Genomic DNA, 23,302 nt, shown 5'->3' on the forward strand with positions numbered 1-23,302 from the left:
GACAGGGGCTGTTCCCACAATGGAAGCAAAGAGGGCAACTGTACCCTAGTCAGCACCACAGGTGTAGCTTCTCCCTCCCTGCCACTAACCCTAAAAATAGTTTACAAAAATAAATAATAAATAAATAAGAGTATAGGCTCTGATGATGCATGTATACATAAAGATAATATATTCTAGAATGACATCTTGGTGTTTTCAGATTCTATGAAGAAGGCCAGAGGCCGGCGCTGTGGCATACTAAGTAAGCCTCTGCCTGGAGCGCCAGCAACTCATATGGGTTTCGGTTTGTGTCCCAGCTGCTCAACTTCTGATCCAGCTCCCTGTTAACAGCCTGGGAAACAGCAGAAAATGGCCCAAGTGCTTCGGCCCCTGCACCCAAGCTCCTGGTTCCTGGCTTCAGATCAGCCCAGCTCTGGCTGTTGTGACCATTTGGGGAGTGAACCAGCAGATGGAAGACTTCTCTCTCTGTCTTTCCATCTCTCTGTCTGTAACTCTGCCTCTTAAATAAATAAATAACTCTCTAAAAAAAAAAAAAAAAAAAAGAAACTCACATTATAGACATATTTATTCAATGACAGTAGGAAGACAGAACTAACTTTAGAAGTTCACTAAAGCATTTATCCTTGAACTAACTGTAACTGCTATGAATTGCTGATACTGCTACTACAAAATATCTTCTTAAAAATAAATGTATTGTTACCAGAGGAATATAAAACCCATACTATGACTTCCTGCCAATCACTGTAAAACAACAGTAAGAGAAAGGGTCACCTATTTGGCAAATGTGTTACCAAGAAAGTCCACTGTTCCCCCAATTAAACAGTGAACTCTAGTTGGCCATCTTCGTATGGCATTCAGCTCACTGCAAATCCACTTCCTCCCTATATGCCATCACCAAATATACCTTACAGGGACAGGTTCTTATCCAGGGTCACCCAACCAGAAAATATACCTTAAACGTCAAAAGGTAAAATAATGTGCCAATTTTTAAGTACCTTTCAAAATACATTAGCATAATATATACTATGTGCTTAATAAACATGTAACTGACATCATAGATTCTGTCAGAAAAATTGAGTTTCTAACACCTGAAGGGCACACAGTGAAGTTCATAAATTTTCTGTTTTCCTTTCCTGGATCAAAGATCAACCATAAAATTTAATATCTGAAAACAATCACTTTGATTTTATGTAAGATCAAAGTCCAACTCTTTAAAATCAGCCACTAGTTACTTTATCTTAATTTATATTGATTCTGTTTTCTGGTAAGCTAGACAAAACACACACACAAGTACATATAAACTCAGGTATATGTCATAATGTTCGGGGATGTGTAGTTAGAACAAGCTTAAAATACATAGACAGTGAAAAGACACTAGAAAATTCTGATCCCTGAAAATCTAAAAAACCTGTGAAAGCTGAGATGGGTTCAAAATATCATCATATAGAAAGCTTGCTTTCCGTTTAAATAAATGATCTGTATGCCCAAACACTTAAAAATCCTGGCAATCAATGCTGACTGTAAGGGAGATCAATAAAGGGTGTTTTGGTCTAAGTTACGCACACTATGGCCAGCAAGTCAAACCCAGCTCCAGGCTTGTTTTATTCCCACCTCAGAGTGGTCTTTATAGTTTTAAGCAGCTTAATAAACAAGAAAGAACAAAGGATAGGGACACAGAAGGCATGTAGCTTACAGATCTTAAAATACTGAATATCCTAATGTATTTATCTAAATTATTATCTAATCCTTTATCAAAAAGTGTTAGGATCAGTAGGTTTTCAATAGCCTCAAGAAGTATGACAATTTAGGTCAACTTCTAAAAGTCAGAATGAACTACAGAAAAGGAATCCCTACTCACTTATGCAAAGAAGTGGTTTCACTAAACCAAAACCAAGAGAAATGAAGTTGTACATTATGCTACATTAGTACATCCATTCACATAATACATCTTCCCCACCACCAAAAAAAGTCAGCAAGACATTTTTTTAACTTTTTTTACTATTAAAATAATCAATCATTCAACCTAAATGCTAAAATAACAAGAGTAGAATAATATTTGCCACTTATAATTTGGCAATGTTAACACCTTTGGAAAAATCAGACAAAATTGGCATCAAATGCAAGAAAAAGAAGAAAAGTCAAACTTACAAGAATAGCAAGTTCTGAGTGAAAGCAAATGAATCACAGATAACATTTCTTTTGAAAATATTACTTCCATATTTGACTTAATACCATATTCAAACTGATAATCATGGAGATCCATCAAGTCAATTTAGACATTTCCAAATTATTTTAGATTTTAATTGTGGAGCTTATTCATTCTAAAGCTTCTCTTTACTATAAACTGGGATAATTACTTTAGGAAATACTGTGTTATTTTCCTTTGAAAGGTTGGAATTACATACACTCAATTTATATGATCTTATTACCACTGCTGCTGCAAATACCGTATCCCAAGACTGGACAAGCACATGGCAGCAAAGAAAATGCATCTAGGAAGGATGCTTCAGGAAGAAGTCAGGGAATTCACAGTGCAGATAACAACTGGCAGCATCAGATCCGAGGGCTGTGTGCCTATACACCTGTAGCATCAAATTCCCAGGTTTAAGGTGCCACCTCTAGACTCAGACAAGAAAAGCCCCTGCCCAAAGGCCCTACCCTTTAGCAGGTGTCCATTATACAAGGAGCCCATTAAAGATGCTAAGGAGCAGCCTGGCTGGAGTTGTCCCCTGTGTACTCCATGAATGCCAGCACCCTTCTCACTCAAATCCTCTTGCTAATCCCATTCCAGGGCCTAAAATGGCCTCTCTTCTGGCTCCATCCTCTAGAGGCTGGACAGGGAAGCAGGTGGGAAATTTATGTGCAACCTGTGTGTGGACAAGGGTCTGTTTATAAGGAGTTATGTGGCAGAGGTATCCACACCATGTACAAGACAAGCTGGGGAGGCAGAGGAAGAAGAGAAAGGCGGTGGGCCACAGCTATGGACTAGCTCCCCCTACTCTGCCTCTTCCTGACACAAAACTCCTGGGAGTCTAAGACTGAAAAATGCAACGTTGACCTCTCCAGCCATTATGAAGATATAGTTAGTCAAATAAGAATCTCCAGGAGCTCCATCAGGGTCTCCCATGTCGGTGGCAGGAACCCAAGTACTTGGGTCATCGTATGCTACCTCTCAGGTGCATAGGCAGAAAGCTGGACCAGAAGCAGAGTAGCCTGGACTTCATCTAGGTACTCCCTTATGGGATGTGGACATGCCAAGTGGTGGCTTAACCCACTGCACCTCAAATCTGCTGCCCACCATATTTTTAAATATATAATTTCCTCTTTCAATTTTTAAAAACATTTATTTTTCATCTACTTGAAAGGAAGACAGAAAGAGATCTTCAATTTGCTACTTGACTTCCCAGTTGCCTATCTATAATAATCAGGGCTGGGTCAGGCTAGCACCAGGAGTCTGGAACTCCATCCAGGTCTCCTACATGGCTGGCAGGGGCCCAAGCACTTGAGCCATCATCTGCTGCCTCCCAGGATGCACTAGCAAGAAGCATGATTGGAAGCGGCATAGCCAGGACTCAAACTGGCACTCTGATATGAGATTCCAGCATTGTAAGTGGCATTTTAACCCATGATGCCACAATGTCTTCTCCCCTTTTAATATTTTAATTTTTTTAAACTTATTTAAGAGGCATAGAGAATGCTCCCATCTACTAGTTCATGTGCCAAATGCCCACAAAAGATGAGATCCCGAGTCTGCATCGATGGGAAACTCTAGTGAGGAGTCAGAGCCAGGAATCAAACCCAGGTACTCCAATGCAGGATGCAGGCATCTATCTATCAGGCTAACTGCCCTCACCTGTAACTTTGGGCTGTTGTGGCAGTGTACTGGGTTAAGACACTGTCTGTGATGCTGGCATCCCATAAGTGTGCCAGTCCAAGTCCTGCTGTTCTACTTTGATCCAGCTCCCTGCTAATGGCCTGGGAAAAGCAGCAGAAGATGGCACACGTGCTTGGACCCTGTACCCATGTGGCAGATCTGGATGAAGTTCCTGGCTTTGGCCTACCACCCCCAGCTGTTGTAGCTAATTGAGGAGTGAACCAATGGATGGCAGATCTCTCTCTCTCTCTCTCTCTCTCTCATAACTAAATAAATGCTTTTTTTAAAAAAAGCAGAATGCTTTCATTCTAGTGCTCAAACAAGCAGGTGGAATAGCTATATTGCTGACACAACGAAAAAATATAAAATTATTTTCCTTATTCTTATGCAGAAATTAAGACTTCAGAGGGCTAATATTTTGGATATTAAATAATAAAATCTGTATTAACTTTTTGGGGCAATAAGACATCTTCCCTCTTCTGGCTCATGAACATGAGTCTAGGGAAAACTCCTCATTCATTTGTGAATTGAGATCAAAATTGGGATTGTAAGAAAAAAAATCAGACCCTAACGTATCATACCCTCCAAAACTTAATACACTTAGGAATGACAATTAGGTTACAGTGCTACTGTAACCCTATTGGATGATAGGGTAGAAACGTCAGTTTTCCAAAAAGCATTTAGCTCCTGAAAAAAACAAACAAAAAACAAAATGTAAAAAAATCTTTAACTCTACTTAAGTTCTGACCTAATTCAATAGTTTTTCAATGATAATTTGGAAATTGTCAATAAATAAAATTATGGTTGGCTTTCACTGAAATCTATGATTAATTGCCTTTTTTTTTTTTTTTTTTTTTTAGACAGGCAGAGTAGACAGTGAGAGAGAGAGAGAGAGAGAAAGGTCTTCCTTTGCCGCCGTTGGTTCACCCTCCAATGGCCGCCGAGACCAGCGCGCTGCGGCCGGCGCACCACACTGATCCAAAGGCAGGAGCCAGGTGCTTATCCTGGTTTCCCATGGGGTGCAGGGCCCAAGGACTTGGGCCATCCTCCACTGCACTCCCGGGCCATAGCAGAGAGCTGGCCTGGAAGAGGGGCAAGCAGGACAGAATCCGGCACCTCAACCGGGACTAGAACCTGGGGTGCCCGCGCCGCAAAGCAGAGGATTAGCCTATTGAGCCACGGCACCGGCCTAATTGCCTTTCTACAACTGAAATTCAACTTTGGAAAGAACAACTCTCACTATTTTTCTCAAGATAGTTCTCTGGTTCAAGTTTAATAAGGATTTTTCTGGCTGGCACCACGGCTCACTAGGCTAATCCTCCACCTGTGGTGCCGGCACCCCGGGTTCTAGTCCCTGTTGGGGCACCGGATTCTGTCCAGGTTGCTCCTCTTCCAGTCCAGCTCTCTGCTGTGGCCCAGGAGTGCAGTGGAGGATGGCCCAAGTGCTTGGACCCTGCACCCACATGGGAGACCAGGAGAAGCACCTGGCTCCTGGCTTCGGATCGGTGCGGCCGCACTGCACCGCCGGAGCGGCCATTGAGGGGGTGAACCAATGGAAAAGGAAGACCTTTCTTTCTCTCTCTGTCTACTCTGCCTGTCAAAAAAAAAAAAAAAAAAAAGAAGGATTTTTGCCTGATTTCTTAATGTTATACTTATGACACACTTAATAGTCTACCCTAAAAAAGTAATTGCAATAAAAAATAAAGAACCTCAAGAGGTAACACTGTACATGAATATGTCTAAGGATGCACAGGTCCCTTAGCCAAATCAATGAGACCAGACGGAGGCCTCGGTGAGGCTGAAGGCACACTTACATAATGTCCTGGCCACGAGGGCAGTGAACCAGTATAAAGACCCGTTCTGAAGGGGAGTTATGCAATCCTCTCAGTGCATGGACAGCCTGAAGGGAGGGTAGGCAGAATCTGGTTGCAATGCTGATGCTGCCCGAAGCCATGAGGATGGAGTCCATGGCCGCTTCAGCACTGGAATAAAAGTCTCTCATGATACAATATGTTCAGGCCACTTTCAGCATCTTTGACGTTCAATTGCTACCACTATTTGGCTACAGAAAGGAGGGGCCGTTCCAATCTTCCTTACAATTACCGCCCTAATTATTACATTACACTTTCACAATTTAATCCCTTTATTTGCCTCACTGCCTTCTTGGGGCTAAGTAAGCACCACAGTGTGATGCCTGATGATGTAGCTAGCAGGGTAGCCTCACTGAGTGCTGCCCAGCTGCCAGCTACAAGCACAGCCAGGTGGGCAGGTCCAGAGTGCTAATCTGGACAGTGACATCTCTGTCTCCTGCTCAAAATCCTTGAAACTTGCTCTCTCCAATATGGAGTAAAACTGAGCACTGTACATCAATGCCAAGAATCATCCGGTGCTTTGCTCTGTTGAGCTTTTGGTAACATCACAGCCTTCTAAAACATAGTCACACGCAGAATTCCAGTTGTTCTGGTCTAATTACTGCTCAGTAATTACCACTGCAGAGCGACTGACATCCAGAGTACACTCCTATTTTGTTTTAAACAACTATCAGGAAGGATTTTTTTTTTTCCCACAAAGTTGTCCCATCTTTACTATCTTTATAAAATGTGCTAACAGATAAAGAGTTTAATCCTCCACTTTAAAAATTTAGTATTTCCTTAAGGCAGGACCCATTTGCAGGAGGAATTTGCCTGAATCCATAACCTTTGGGAACAAAGCTTTAATAAAATGTTGATAAGAAGGAATTCCAGCCAGCACTGCCTGACCCACAGTAGGTGTTCAGTAAATATTTGTTGAGTAAATGGGACCGGTATTCATGCTGAGAACCTCTTGCTTATATTAGCATACATGGAACTTGTTAATTTATCCCAAAATATTTGCTTATCTTTGTGTAGTTAGACTCAGAGCTGTGTAAACCAAGTTAACAAAATCAAATTACTAACAGTTCAAATTTTATATACTCTGTAACCATAAGGATTACAATACTGTTGAAGCATGACTGGTTACAACCCAGAGGTTGCAGATGTGTTTTCATCCTCAAGTTTTGCAGTGTTAGTAAATAGACTGAAGAGATTTTTAAAAGACTATAAAGTGATACAAAGCTTTCAGTTTAGAGTACCATTGTTTTTAACTTGCTTACTTTATATATAATACATACCATTGTATCCTTAAGCAGTCTAGTAGCTATTAATTCTTTCTATTTGTAGACAAGGACAAGGAAAGTACAGATGAAGACTTTTCATGAGAAAATATGAATAATATATAGCCACCATGAGCCAGAAAATATGAAGATATACGTACTAAAATGTTTAGGGGATTCAAATGTATTTCCTACTAACTTGGCTTTGTGTTTCCCAGTTAAAACTATGACTAAGGTTATGAACAAATTAGACTTAAATACTGATTAAAGAGTTATGATGCATTGAAAAATTGTGTTCATTTAAAAATTTTTATTGATTGATCTATTTACTTACTTGAGAGGCAGAGAGACAAAGAGTCCCACAGAGAGATGTCCCTTCCACTGATTCACTTCCCAAAAGCTCCCAGCAGTGAGGGTTGGACCAGGGACAAAGCTCGGAGCCAGGAACACAACCCAGGTCTCCCAAGACAGTAGAAGGAACTCAATTCCTTGAGCTATCATTTGCTGCTTTCTAGGGTGAAAATGAGCTGAAAACTGGAAGCAGAGCACAGCCAGGACTTGAACCCAGGCACTCTGATAGAGAACCTGGGATCCCAGCATCTTACCCCTAGCTCAAATATCCATCCTGAAAAATAGTGTGCTTTAAGCAAACCCTTTACCTGTGTTCTCACCAGCTGCAGACCAAGGAAGCTATGCAACAGGAAGCACAAAATCAAGGTGGAGATGATACAGCCTATGCCACCAAGGACAGGCACTACAATCTTCAGTGCAACTCATGGGGAGGAGCTACATCGCCAGACGTTCTTAAAAGGGTAGGGTGGGAGACGACTCTGGGTATGTAAATGATCTCAGAATCACCTTTTTTTGTTAAAATCTTTAAGGGGATTAGAGCTCAACAAACATCACTTCTTTTAAAAACCAGTATAGCACAAAGTCATTAAAGGTCCACAGAAAACCATTTTCAGTATGTCCAACAAAGGACCATTAGATGACCATGGTCAGATGTCAGTAGAAATCAGCAGCAGCACAGGGTAAGAACAGGGGGTCTCAAAGCTGGCTAAGCATCTGAGCTACCTGGAGAGCTTGGTAGCAGGGACTGCTGGGCCCACCCCTGGAGATTTAGAGTTAATCTTGGATGTGGCCCAGGAATGTGCATTTCTAACAAGTTTCCAGGTGATGCCGATGCTGGAGGCCCAGCCAGCACACTTTGAAAACTGCTAGGAGAGAATACAGAACAGCAAGTACACAGTGCAGTGGTTTTCAACTTTGGCTTTACGTTAAGCATCCTGGAGGAAGCTTTCAAAAATCCTCCTTGCCCCAGCCATGTCTATCACTGATTAAGTCATAATCTGCAGGCATAAGCCTGGCATCAATAGCTTTTTGAAAATATTTCCAGGTGATTCTGATGACCTAGCGAGCTTGAGAACAATAGACATGTGTTCATGACCGGTCGTTAAAAACGTGTATTTTTTAAACCACAGAGTAGTGTGCTGTGACCCTCAAGAAACAATTATTCTTGCCTCCTCCCATTTTCTTCAAATGTGTATCACAAAATATCTAAATTAAAGGAAGATAAGAAAGAATGAGGATGATTGGTGGAGGAGGGGGTGTGGGAAGTATGGTTATTAGAACTGTAACTATGGGGGCCGGTGCCATGGCTCACTAGGTTAATCCTCCACCTGTGGCGCCGGCATCCCATATGGGCGCTGGGTTCTAGTCCTGGCTGCTCCTTTTCCAGTCCAGCTCTCTGCTGTGGCCCGGGAAGGCAGTGGAGGATGGCCCAAGTGCTTGGGTGCCTGCACCTGTGTGGGAGACCAGGAGGAAGTACCTGGCTCCTGGCTTTGGATCGGCGTAGCTCCGGCCATAGTGGTCATTTCGGGGGTGAACAAACAGAAGGAAGACCTTTCTCTCTCTCTCTCTCTCTCACTAACTCTACCTGTCAAATAAATAAATTAAGAAAGTTTTTTTTGAAAAAAAGAACTGTATGAAATACATGAAATCTGTTCTTTTTGCATTAATAAAATTTTAAAAAGAAAAAAAAGTGGTGAAGTTTAATTTTCTGCCAGAATATATAGTTATAGCTTTTTGTAATGAGCCAAGTTCTACATTTGCACATCACTAATTTAAAGGAGAACACAAAAACTTCAGGCATAGTGCTCTACATTTTGTGTAGGAAAATAATAATGTTATTTATAAATCTGGAGAAATAAAGGTTTGGGTATGTTTTGCACATATGTATTGCTATATTTGGGATCACTGGAATAAGTATCATTTCATTAGTATAATTCAAAGGGTATAGAAAGTATATCCAAGGGCAAGGTGCTGTGGTGTAGTGGGTAAAGCCGCCACCTGCAGTGTCGGTATCCCATATGGGTACCAGTTCAAGTCCTGGCTGCTCCACTTTGTAGCTCTCTGCTATGGCCTGGGAAAGCAGTAGAAGACGGCCCAAGTACCTGGGTCCCAGCATCAGCATCGGAGACCTGGAAGAGACTCCTGGCTCCAGATTATCCCAGCTCTGGCCATTGTGGCCATTTGGGGAGTGAACCAGCAGAATGGAAGACCTCTCTTTTTATCTCTCTCTCTGCCTCTGCAACTCTGCCTTTCAAATAAATAAATCAATCTTTAAAAAAAGAAAAGAAAGTATAACCAATAACAGGGAAAGAAGGAAGATGAGGTAATAATGAAGTTTGCCTACAGCACTGGTTCTAAAAGTGTGGTCCCTTGACTGGCAGCATCATCATCACCTAGGATTTGTAAGAAAAACACATTCTCCCCGGTTGCCCCTCTTCCAGGCCAGCCCTCTGCTGTGGCCAGGGAGTGCAGTGGAGGATGGCCCAGGTGCTTGGGCCCTGCACCCCATGGGAGACCAGGAAAAAGCACCTGGCTCCTGGCTCCTGCCATCGGATCAGCACGGTGCGCTGGCCGCAGCGCGCCGGCCGCGGTGGCCATTGGAGGGTGAACCAACGGCAAAGGAAGACCTTTCTCTCTGTCTCTCTCTCTCACTGTCCACTCTGCCTGTCAAAAAAAAAAAAAAAAAAAAAAAAAAAACACATTCTCGAGTCCCCATCTAAGAGCTAATAAATAAGGAACTTTGGGACCTGGTAATCAGCATTTTTTAAAATAAGATTTCCAGGTGATTTTAATTCATGCTCAAGTTTGATAACCACTGTCTAAACTATTTATTACTTCCATGCATATAAAAGAACCAAAGGGGTAGAAAGCACTATTAATCTAAAGTGTAGTGGGCACTGTGGCATAGCAGGCAAAGCCGCCACCTGCAGTGCTGGCATCCCAAATGGGCACCACTTTGAGTCCCAGTTGCTCCACTTCCAATCCAGTTCTCTGCTATGGCCTGGGAAAGCAGCAGAAGCTGGCCCAAGTCCTTGGGTCCCTGCACCCATGTGGGAGACCTTGAAGAAGCTCCTGGCTCCTGGCTGCGGATGGAAGACCTCTCTCTCTCTCTCTTTCTGTCTCTGCCTCTCTGTAACTCTATCTTTCAAATAAAATAAATAAATCTTTAAAAAAAATCTACAGTGCATTTGTTCAGTTGCTATGCATACCCATATTGCTCTAACAATAGGTATACTTTTAAAAACTCTACCCCAAAGCTTATTATCATTGCATTATGAGAGCTTAATTGTGCAAGTAGAATTAATGGAGATGGAGTATATCTTGGGGGAGTTTATTCTATAAATCCTCCATGATCCATGGTAGTCTACTTCTGTTTTCTACTCCAGAGAGAATTAAGACTGTGAAACTTGACTTTCAAAGAAGAGAAGCTGGGGGTAGGGGGGAAATCATGTGAGGTTGGAAGGGAGAAGGGAACTCCCAAGTCCAATACTAACCTTGAATTGTCCTCTTGAAGAATGCCTTGCAGGCTTCACACGACGCCACCCCATAGTGGTACCCAGAAGCGATGTCACCACAAACTAAACACAGTCTCTTGGGCATCGAGTTGAGCATGTATTCGCACTTGGTCTGGGGGTCTTCGACAATGGTGCTGGAGCAGTCATCGTACAGTTTCCTGACAGGTCCGCTACCTCCCAGGATAGGAGCAGAAGGGTAGAGAGGTGGCGAGTCGAGTCCGTTCTGATGGCCATTCATGGTTGAACTGTAGCTCCCACTGGCGTCTGAGGAGCCACCAGGGCTGTGGTGGTTGACGCTGTCCGTCAGGGAGGCTGGGCTGGAGGGTTCCGTCTTGATGAAGGACGAACAGCTGGAATCAATGTGCCGATCTTTGTTTGACATTCTGCAGAGAAGCCTGAATGGAGGGAGACACAAGTCAGGAGAGAAAGAGGAGAGAGTGTCATATACACAGTGCAAAAGAGGGAGAAACAAAAAGATGGCGAAAGGAGGGAGAAAGCGAGAAAGAAGGATGGAAAGAGGAAAAAAATACAAGACTTTGTATGTTGAAGACATTGCTGTTTGAGAGTGCTATCTAAAGGGCAGGGACCGCACATCACTCATTCTATAGTCAATATCTCTTGTTCTACAAGAAGGTAATCAGCATAAGGGCATGACAGGGTTACATCAAAGGGCCCAGACAGGCCATAAACAAAAGCTCTAAAGGGTCCGATCGCTTTTATTTTTCCTTTCTCTTGGAGAACCACTGTCGATATCTAAATCAACTCTCTTGCTTCTAAATTGACCCGTGGAAGAGTTGGTGAATTGCAAAGCCCATATCATTTCTAACATTGCATTTAACCTCACTCCCCCTCTCCCTCCACATTCTGATGCTGCATCACTGTGTTATGAGCAGAATCAAACTTTTATTTTCAAGACTGAACAGATGATCTTCAGCACTGTAATTACTGTCTGTCAGCACGCTTCCATAAGCATAACTGTGTCTTTTATTGATCAGACTAAGACACATAGGGAATATATCCTCAATCGCTTTGTTTCTTTATTTAAATTGCTCTATTGCATACCCATTTAGCAATATAGAAAGACATCAAGGATGAAATTCTAGCTGATATTTAAGGATTATTTCCTGGCGCGCACAAAACTTAGTGAATAATCACCAGTGTTGATTAATAAATGTTTGCAGGTGTGTGTGCTTGTTCTTATGTGTGACTTGCCACTGTTGAAGAGATGGATCAGTAAAAGCCCTTTGAGCCTGCAGTATACCCGTGGGTCCATCAGTCTGTTACTTTACATCTAGGAAAATGTGACTTGAAAGAATGAGAGCTGTGATGGTCCTTCCTTTCCCCTTTTCGTTTTGCCTTTCCACACCATACCTCCTAAAAGGAAGTAGAGGAAGCTTCTCGCTGACAAACTATTTCTCTCTTATCTGAACGAAACACTTTGCCCCTCTTTCTTTGTTGGACCCATCAGTGATTGGATTTCTGAAAAGGTAATTAGATGAAAAAATAATTGGTCATATTTTCTTTCTGCTTAGCCATAGTGCAAAACCCCTTTTAGCAACATCTCTAAGACCCTTTGGAGAGCCTGCTATAGAAAGAAGAGGTGACAGTTGAGAAAGGGGCTTAGGTAATTGCTTCCCAGTGGAAAGTTGATTTATAGGACCCCCCACTGTGCAAGGGCCATTCACTAGAATTTGGGGGAGTAGTCCCAGCATAAGCAAAGGATGCAATTATCTTGTTCCCTATAAATCTAATGCTATTTTATCACTGCACAGATTTCACACTCTCCTCCAGGTCTCCCTGCCCCCATTGTTCTGTGACTTTACAGTGGAGGAAGACATGGAAATTTCTCTCAGGCATGTTCACTCTACTGTTCTAAGAAGGCACTCTCGGCAGCAAAGCAGGAAGGCAAGAATGTGCCTCTTAGCTCTATCTCACTCCACTTTCTGAGGTCAAGCAACATCCGGACGTGGAGAAAGTGAGTAGGAAGAAGAAAAGTCACCAAAATATCTCCAGCTGTCACCCACTCGTGTGTGCTGTCATTTTCTCAAGCATCGGCAAACGAAAAAATACCCCCCTCGCCAGCCCGAACTCTAGCATCCTGTCCTTCCACGCCCGCTGCCTCGCACCCGTCACTGTTAATGAGCATGGTAATTAATAGCTCGCTCTCCTTGTCTCCCTGCTTGCACTCTGGGCTAAGCACTCTCCTCAAGTCAACGTTTGAAAGAAAGCGGGTCGCCACTGACTTACAGCAGCCCTGCGAATTCCTTTTAATTTAGAGCACTTATACCACCACTTCACTTATTACCTTATAATTACTGGACTGCTCGCACATACATTATGATCTTAGACTACAGTTAGAAGTTATTAGGGTACTAAACCACGGTTGCTCCTCTCTCCTCTCTCTGGCACTGAATTTCTCACAGCTATGACAATTAACTCTTTCACCATCTGCCTGCAAGGCATCATGGCTCTTTCTTCTTTTTCTTTTTCCCCAGAGAATTGCTTGGCGTTACTTGATCACAAAACATATTCTCTGAGACCTCCACCCCCTTGTGTCTCTGTCTCTCTTTCTCTCTCTCTTTCCCTCTCTCCCCCCATTTTCTCTTTTTGTGCATCAACCATGGTTACTTTCTTCCAAGTTTGCTTCCCCTCCCCTTCCACTTTTCTCACTGATTTCTATTATTTGCAGAACTTTTCGTGTAAGGAACAAGACCAGAAACTACTTTCTCGTTTTTGAAACAGTTATTTGCCAGGTCACCAAATGTTTATGTGTCAAATGTGTGTGGTTAAAGTTCCTGAAAAATGGAGTGTCTCCAGCCAGCTGTCCCTTCTAACACCTCAGCCCGTAACTTCCCAGTCAGGGAAGTCCTTGGAATAGTGGCCAGAGCTTCTCCTAGCAAAGTCTGGCCACGTGTGCAGTAAATCAAAGTGAACCAACTGGCTTTGCGCTATAAGTTGTACATGTCTCTTTTCCAGCAAGGAATCGCTTCCTCCATCGAAGCCTTCGTCCAGGGGAAATGCTAACAGGGCTGTCACTGCTCACCATGCACCAGGCACCAAGCTGAACACTTATTACATCATTGAACCCCCAAGACACCCTTGAGCAGGAGGTATTTCTCTAAGAAAATGAGACTCAGACATTCTGAAACTCACTGAACATCATACAGCTAGGAAGTAGCTGTATGTACTTGGATTTGACTCCAAAGATGGGAGCGGAAATGTCTTACAGGCATAAGAGCTTTGAATGGTATTTTTTACTCATTCTTTAACAAGTAATCAAGCACACAGAGGCAGAGGTAGTACATGGAAAGATCTCTCGCTTTCCCTTCTCAGCAATTACACCCACAGCTAAGGGGGCCCCCACCCCGGCTGCAGGTCTGCCCCGTGGAATCACCCTCTCGGGGTTTGGATTGACACCCAAACACAATCTCTGAAGGAACACAGTTGTCTCCTAATTACTACTTAGCTCGTTACACTGAGCACTTGCAAGACACCATTACATTATAACCTAAAACTACAGCAAGCCTTAATTCTCTCTCTCTGTCTCTGCAATTCTACAGCTCTATTATTCAAGCCTGAAATATTCACAACTATCTATAAATTCAATTGTCAGCGGGTGGGTTTTATTCTAGACTTCACTTCAATCTAAAATTAGAGGCACTAAAATTCACATTAACTCTAAGAGGAATGTAGTGAATAAGACTTTATTTCAAAAGAACACCTTTTTGTCAGAAAGAGCCATTTTCAAAATGATGACTTTATCTGTAGCCAAAGAGAATAAGCCCCATTCCACATTGTGCTGTTAATGCAAAAATTTTAGGTCACATTGGATTAATAAAAATCTAAATTTAGTTAAGAATTATGAATAGAAATAACATGTGTCAAAATATGTGGGAAATATTTATTTTAAAGCCTTCGGATGGTGACTTTTATTTTATGATTTTAAGAGAAATAATTGAGAAGGACAAGGGAGTAAGACAAGCTGCTATCCAAAAGCTCTGAATAAACACGCTGAGAATAAACTGCAGTGGGAAATAACTGTGTCAAGAATAACATTGAGTTTTTATATATAAGACCCGGAGTGTGAGGAATCTAACAGCCTTCCGGAAACTTCAGGGCTTTAAAAAGCATTTTCCACCAAGTGTAAGATCTAGTCTCAGACAATTATGATCATCATACACTTCATCATAGGAACTTAGTTTCTCAGCCCTGCCTTAGGGTCAGGCGGGGGGTAATATTTATCTTCAATGTCAGATACTAACACTCAGGCAAACAAAATCTTTCAGCTGCTGGACAATTAAAAGATATAACTTTTGAAGGTTAATTAACCACGTGTGCCTACAGAGAGAGAGAGAAAGTGAGGGGGAAAAAGAAAAAGAAACCATGAAAGTTGCTGCTGTAGGGAAAAAGAGGAAGATAATTTGTGAGTTAAAAATTCAGTTACACTGTAATGATCAAGCTGAAGTGTTTTCAGAGATTCTGCCCAGCTCAGGTAATTGAGTAATCTTGAATGAAATGTCATGAGTTTGAATTTCCACACACACGTATAGATGTCTAGAGTGATCCACATTTCAAAGAAAGGACTTGGCCAATGATTTTATTTGTTAAATGCTAGCATAGCAATAATGCTCCATAGGGTAACATGGTCTTAATCCTTTCATTGAAATACAGGTCCTTAACAAACTGCTCTATTTTATCTTCTGAATTTTACACAGAACTTGGTTTGCTTGCTACTTTCATTTCTCACTAAAAGAAAAAGAGAGTACATAACATATACATCTATGTATAGCCCATCTTAGTCCCTTTTAAAATTTTTATTTATTTACTTGCAAGACCAAGAGGTACGCAGATAGACGCGGAGGTCTCCCACCCACTGGCTTACTCGGCAGATGGCAAGGGCTGGACCAGGGCTGAAATCCAACTATTGTAGCCATCACTGCTGCCTCCCAGGGTCTGCATTAGCAGGAAGCTGGAGACAGGAGTCAGGGCCAGGAATCGAACCCAGGTACTCAGATATGGAATGTGACTGTCCTAACTTCTGTCTTAACTGGCAGGCAAATGCTCACTCCAGACCTTTTTGAGAAGTACACTTCATAGAGACCTTCTGAAACTTTGAAAACACCTGTACCCGTGCCAGACATCTTCATAGGCTAAATAACCATCAACAAATCACTATTTTATTTTCTTCTTTGTCATTCTAAAGGGCCTGAAATGATCCCCAGGATCACAATAAATTGTAAATGCTTTAGCAAAGTTATTTTCCCTATTTTTGTATGGGGAACACTGAAGTCAGCACACCTGCAAGTTTGCAAACATAGAGCAATAAGAGGAGTCCCCAGCTCCTCTCATTGAGTCAGAGAACTTCAGGACTGGAAAGGAAGACTGTTTGTTAAATCCCACCACCTTAATACAAGAACACAACTGCAGGGATGGTTTCATTTTTCTACCTTCTGAAACCATCAGACCTTGTTTAAAACATAGTAAAAGCTCCCAGAGGCTCACAGTTTTGGTTCTTTAAAAACCACTTCTGGTGAAAAACCTCCGAACTAGAACTGCAGCTCTCTGAGGTGCAGCTTGGGAGCCCCTGACCCCAGAAGCACCCTCGGCAGCCTGAGTTACAACGTCAAGCACGCTACTTTACAATGAGCTTTTTTTCAGTCCGCTTCAACTAATTGCACTCTCGTAAAGTGGCAAAATGTGAATCACTTAGTAACAAAATGGGCACCAGCTGCTATTGTCAGAGAATGGAGATGCAGGAGAAAGGGAAAGCAGCCGAATGAAGTGTCATGTCAGAAATCAACGGTGCAACGTGTGATTTGGGAAAACATGACTGCTTTACAGAGACAGGGTGTCATTATGGCATCACAGTAATAGGATGCTTTGACAACTGCTGGGTCTAACATATCATCATTGCATTAAGGTACACTGGCTTAGTTGGGGAAGGAAGAGAAAGGATTTTTTTCTTTTAATAAGAAATATCTTAAGGTCTGCCTGGTTAACCTAACAGAAGTAAATTGTTAATTGTGAAGGAAGAATTGTAAATCCTGACCCGTTTGCTCAGAAAGGTAAAGACACATGGGCACACCTATGAACACATGAGTATGTGTAATGTTAAGGGCTTCTGTAATAAACATGGAGCCCACCCTAATAGAACAGATTTCTTTATAACAGGATCACAATCACTTCATAATGCTCCTCCTCGATTCTCTGAAACATAACATGTACATTTAGTACAAAAGGCTTTCCAACTCGCTCCCTAAAGAACAGGAGTAAGCAAACAGCTGCTCCAAAGCTGGTGCTGAGTTGCTGACAAGCGATGTAGCTCTGCAGTGTGGAGACAAGGGGCCAGTCCAAAGCAAACTAGAGTCCCTGATTTAAGCTGAGAGCTTTCCCAACTCTTTGGACATTTGTTTTATTTGTATTTATTTTAAAGGCAGGACAACAGAGACAGACACAAAGAGAGAGAGAGAGAGAGAGAGAGAGAGAGAAATACAGAGACAGACAGATCTTCCATGTACTGGTCCACTCCCTAAAAGCTCATTTCATGGGCTGGTCCAGCCTGAAGTTAGGAGCCCGGAACTCAATCTGGGTCTCCAATGTGGGTGGCAGGGAACCAAGGACTTGAGCAACCACCTACTGCCTCCCAGGGTGCACATTAGCAGGAAGCTAGATCAGAAGCACAGCAAGGGCTCCAACCGCAGCACCCTGATACAGGATACACAACAACTCTTCTCCTGACTCTTAAAAGGTTGCCCACTGTATATATGAAATACATGAAATGTGTTCTCCTTATATAAATAACTAAAACAAAGTTTTCCACTGCACTAAAAAAATAAATTCAGGGCAAATAAACAAATGACTTTCTTTTCTTTTTTTTTTTTTTTTTTTTTTTTTTTTTTTTTGACAGGCAGAGTGCACAGTGAGAGAGACAGACAGAGAGAAAGGTCTTCCTTTGCCGTTGGTTCACCCTCCAATGGCCGCCGCGGCTGGCGCGCTGCGGCCGGCGAACCGCGCTGATCCGATGGCAGGAGCCAGGAGCCAGGTGCTTCTCCTGGTCTCCCATGGGGTGCAGGGCCCAAGCACCTGGGCCATCCTCCACTGCACTCCCTGGCCACAGCAGAGGGCTGGCCTGGAAGAGGGGCAAGCGGGACAGAATCCGGCGCCCCAACCGGGACTAGAACCCGGTGTGCCGGCGCCGCTAGGCGGAGGATTAGCCTAGTGAGCCGCGGCGCCGGCCAACAAATGACTTTCAATTAATTTCTGCATGGTCATTAAAAGTATCCCATGGATTATAACTTTATAACTAATGTTATACTCCTACCAGGAAGGACTTAAATGACAGGCTGTTTGCTTTAGGAATCTTAAGTAGAATGGTCATTTCTTATAAAATTTTATTACAACATTAGATTGATCTACTATCTTGGTTTAAGCACTGAAATTCCATGTCCTAGGTGAAATCCTAAGTCCCATTTGAATGGGGATGACTAGTTGCCCATGATGTGGTGTACTGGCATCCCAAATGGCTGCCAGTTCAAGTCCCTGCTGCTCATTTCCTATCAATCTCTCTGCTATGGCCTGGAAAAGCAGCTGAAGATGGCCTAAGTCCTTGGGCCCCTGCACCTGCATGGGAGACCTGGCTCCTGGCTTCAGATTGGCCCAGCTCCAGCTGTTGTGGCCATTTGGGGAGTGAACTAGGAGATGGAAGGCCTCTCTCTCTCTCTCTCTCTCTCTCTCTCTCTGCCCCTGCCTTTCAAATAAATCTTTAAAAAATAATCTTACTGTTAGACCTAAAGTAAAGGAAGTTTGGAGAATATTCATTTTTAGCAACAAAGGCTCAGAACAATAGTAAAACAGATACATTAGTAACAGCGTCCAACCCTTGGAGCCAGTATTGTGATTCAGCAGGTAAAGCTATGTCCGTGTCCTAAGTGGGCACTGGGTTTGTTTCCCAGCTGCTCCACTTCCAATCCAGCTCCCTGTTAATGGCCTTGGATAAGCAATGGAGGATGACCCAAGTTTTTGGGCCCCTGTTACCCACGTGGGAGACCTCAATGAAACTCCTGGCTCTTAGCTTCAGCCTTGCCTAACCCTGGCCATTGCAGCCATCTGGGGGAATGAATCTCTCTTGCTCAGTAACTCTCTCAAATAAATAAATCTTAAAAAAAAAAAAAAAAAAAAAAAAAAAAAAAAAAAAGAGTGTCCAACGCGAGAAGGATTGGTAGTGTCATAAACATTGGGCCCTCTGCACCTGCAGGCTCTGTGTCTACAAAGTCAACCACCCATGGATGGAAAACATTCACAGAAATAAAACCTATGTGTATACTGAACATGTACAGACTTATTTTCTTCTTGTTATTCCTTAAATAATACAGTATAATGACTACTTATAGGGCATTTACATTGCATGATAGGTTATGAGTAATCTGGAGATAATTTAAGTATATAAGTGGATGTGTATAGGTTGTATTTTTTTTAAAGATTTATTTATTTATTTGAAAGGCAGAGTTATAGAGAACAAGAGGTCTTCCATCTACTGGTTCATATGGCAAATGCTCACAACGGCTGGAGCTGGGCCAGACCAAACCCAGGAGCCTCTTCCAGGTCTCCCAGGTGAGTGCACTTGGGCCACTTTCCCCTGCTTTCTCAGGCACATCAGCAGGGAGCCAGATTAAAAGTGGAGCAGGGCCGGCGCTGCGGCTCACTAGGCTAATCCTCCGCCTAGCGGCGCCGGCACACCAGGTTCTAGTCCCGGTTGGGGCGCCAGATTCTGTCCCGGTTGCCCCTCTTCCAGGCCAGCTCTCTGCTGTGGCCAGGGAGTGCAGTGGAGGATGGCCCAGGTGCTTGGGCCCTGCACCCCATGGGAGACCAGGAGAAGCACCTGGCTCCTGGCTCCTGCCATCGGATCAGCGCGGTGCGCCGGCCGCAGCGCACCAGCCGCGGCCGCCATTGGAGGGTGAACCAACGGCAAAGGAAGACCTTTCTCTCTGTCTCTCTCTCTCACTGTCCACTCTGCCTGTCAAAAAAATAAAAAAAAAAAAAAAGTGGAGCAGCCAGGTGGGACTTGAACTGGCACCCATATGGTATGCTGACGTCGCCAGTGGTGGCTCTACCTGCTATGTCACAGCACTGGCTCTGGTTGTATGTTGTATGCAAATGCTACCAAGAGACTTGAGTACCCATGGATTTTGGTTTCCCAGGGGAGTCTTCAACCAATTCTCAATGGATACTGAGGTACCACTGTACAGATGTATTAGAACATGGTTGCAGATATACCAGCATCCCATACTATTCTAGGTGAGCTGCAGGCCACTGCCAATCACTTTGATAAGTTATCCAGACTATTTTAGATGTAGGAAATTGCAGTTGCATCCATTTGTGCTGCCAGGTGATTTCGTATGCTTCCTGGTTGATAAACTTTATGAATGGGAAAAGAAATGGTCCTGTGATATCACCATGTGTCGCACACTGTGCACACTGTGATTGTTGACAGTTTCTGTATTTGAGGATTCGATCTGATGCAGAGGCTTGCAGCAGTGTAATTTATCCTTAGCTTGTTTCCTTGGACCTACTTCAATCTGGGGGTGAGCATCTCTTGTTTATAGCTCTACATACAGTAAGTGAGCTACCGACAAATCAATAAAACTGTTAAATGCATAATAATGCCGGGTAATTGCATACATGATGTTTTGCATAATTAACTGTCTGCGCTTTTCTTTAATATAATGGGCACTCATGTAATATAGAGTAGCTATAAGTCTATAAAAAATACACAGTTTATATGAGCCATGATTCTGCTTAAAACTCTGGCTAATCATCTACATCGGCTTTGAAGCGAGAGCTCTCCTCCACTGCCAAGTCCAAATCAATTCTTATGACATTACTTTATAACTAACATGATATTTAACTGATGATGGCTATTAGCTATTACACAGATTGCATCCAAGGACTGTAACAGTAGGGGGAAAATACCATTTAGTTTAAACAAACGTCTGCCATGTAATCAATACTATTGAGGCAAATTAAGTGTTTTAACAAGTGTGTATATTTGCCCTAATGCAGCTTAATTAACTATATCCTCACAACTGACCAACTACACGACACCTATGGATCTTGAAACAGAATCTCAAGAAAAGCCAAGTCAGAAAGTCAGCGGCACAACAGACGTGAAAACAAGTGTTTTTATCTTTGATCCCTAAGACTGTTTCTTATTTTATATGAGTTAGTCTCAGGGGAATCAAAAGCCAAAGGACCAGACAGATTTTAGCATAGTGTGTTCTGTGGTCAACCCACTTGGGTAGTCAAAGTCCCAGTGTTGACCGGGTCACGATCCCCAGGGTAACGTCTAACAGCCCTCAGGGCAGTGGATGTGGACTATCACTATAAAGCAAGGTCCTTACAGAGCAAAAAACCATGTCAGATAAATCATCAAAGTGACGCTTACAATATCTGTGCTGAACGAAACATTTATTCGGTCTTAGAGATTTACTACGCCATGAGCATGCCTTCTCTCCAGTAAGCTCTCTAGAAGAAAGAAATAGTCTCCTACTTCTACAAATCTCTGGTCTTTCAAACAGAAATATGGATCAATAAAGTTTGCTTGTGTTCAGACAATTCTGTTTTTAAGCAGTCAAGGAGCCAAGGGAAGAGAAGTCAACAACAGGATGGGGCTGACAGCTCAATGAAGACCTCATGGCATCTGGCTGGAGAAGACATCAACAGAAACGCAACTAATAGAAAGCCCATCACTGATCTTTACAAATGACAATCGAATATAGATGCTTTACACACACACCCCAGTCAGGGAGTTCACAAATCAAATCCAGGTCAATGAATGCTCAGGTTGCTTGGATTTCCCTCTCTGGGTCTCCTGGCTACACTGAAAAAGAAATAAAGATGCTATCAAGAGTTGATGTAAGAATATGGAGATCACAGTATTGATGTCACCCTTTACTCGTTAAGAAAATGTTTTGCAAAAGCAATCAGAATTCCCAGGAAACCACCTGCCTCCATAGAGCTGGGCCAGCTCACTCTGAGTGGAACTTGCAAATGTACTCTGAAACCGGGCGATTGTAGCAGTGAGAAAATCTAAATGCGGAGAAGGAGTCACTGTAGAAGCAGAGGTTGCTTCAAGCACATGGGAAAATTTCTCTATTAGAGGAAGATTCACAGTACAACTGTAGATAATAAAGCACATCTGTTGGGCAGCGGTTAAACTATATTTATACTTTTAACTTAACAGCTTAGTCTGCAGTAGTTAACATCTGGTTGCAAATGCAGCTGGTCTTGGGTGATCTATGATAACAGAGGTTAAGATTATATTCTGTTGGTATCAGGTGTCCTCCAGCTGAAGGGGCCGAGAGGAATGCCTAGGGGAGAGGAAACCAGCTAATTATGAATTCTAAAAATTCTTGCTCTGTCCTCTTTTTTTAAAACATTTCAATGAGCTGGCTGCTTGAAGAGCAGGTAAAACTAAAATGCACGAGCCACTCCAGGCAGGCAAGGGAAAATAATATAGATCCACACATATCGTTAATGCAAGCCATGGAAATGACTAAGGATTTGTTCTGCGGCATGACAGGTTTCGTTAAAAGGGATTATTCAGCAGTGAGACAGCATCCAGGGAAGCCAACAGAAGCCATCAAAAAGCCGGGAGTTCAGATCAGAAGGACTTGCTTGTTGTGTGTGACATTTAAAGGTTCAAATACAAACATGCAGAGAAAAATTTTGAAATCTTATTTGCCATTCTAAAAAACTGACAAAAAAAAAAAAAAAAAGGACTACAGCAGTTCCCTCACAGCTTGCACGCCTCCCCCCTTTCCTAGAAAACTCTGCCTTCTTCCAACCCTTGAGAGAGGAGGCGGCGTGGGGTCCGTCTCTGGATCTGGCATTGCATATACCTGCGGCAAGGCACTATACCACTGTGACCCTTAGGTACCTCATTTCTAAAATGAGGGGCTTTGCAGTCAGACTTTCTAAAGAATGTCTTCCACTTTTTAAAAAAATAATTGGCCTGTGACTCAGATTAGACCTTGAGAGTAAAAGCTATTGTCCTGGGCTAGAGAGAGAGAGAGAGAGGGAGAGAGAGAGAATTGCAGGAGAAGGAATAATCATAAAAACAACTTGCCACCCAACACTGAAACTACAACGACCACATTCAACTGAGGAATCCTTCCCAGTGGGCTACAAAGGGACAAATAGAGCAGCGATCATTTTGGAGGCGCTGGGGAGCGGGACTTGCAGCTTCTTTTTCTAGCAATGGCTCTCTTTTTGCTCATTACGGTTTTTTTTGGTGGGAGGCGCTGGCAGAAAGGGCAATTCCCTGCAATCAGTGTTTAAGTGAATGTTTGTCCCAGTGTGTGACACCACGCTGGCAGCAAGCAGCAGGGCGCCGCTGAGTTGTTACTACATTTGATTTGACTGCCAGTAGGA

The 23,302-nt window shown here is 42.8% G+C and overlaps 1 protein-coding gene across 21 annotated transcripts in view; it reads right to left on the reverse strand.

Annotated features, from left to right (window-relative positions):
- Window positions 1–23,302, reverse strand: part of ESRRG (estrogen related receptor gamma) — a 657,282-nt gene that overhangs the window by 186,441 nt on the left and 447,539 nt on the right. For all 21 annotated transcript variants that reach the window (XM_051820569.3, XM_089312197.1, XM_051820576.3 and 18 more), the window contains one exon: window positions 10,853–11,268. In XM_051820569.3, coding sequence (XP_051676529.1) covers window positions 10,853–11,255 — 403 coding nt within the window. In that variant the 5' untranslated portion in view covers window positions 11,256–11,268. The remainder of the gene's footprint in view (window positions 1–10,852; window positions 11,269–23,302) is intronic.

Source organism: Oryctolagus cuniculus, chromosome 13 (assembly GCF_051225735.1).
Source record: "Oryctolagus cuniculus isolate XC-2025 breed Fujian yellow rabbit chromosome 13, ASM5122573v1, whole genome shotgun sequence".
In the NCBI taxonomy this organism is placed as follows: domain Eukaryota; kingdom Metazoa; phylum Chordata; class Mammalia; order Lagomorpha; family Leporidae; genus Oryctolagus; species Oryctolagus cuniculus.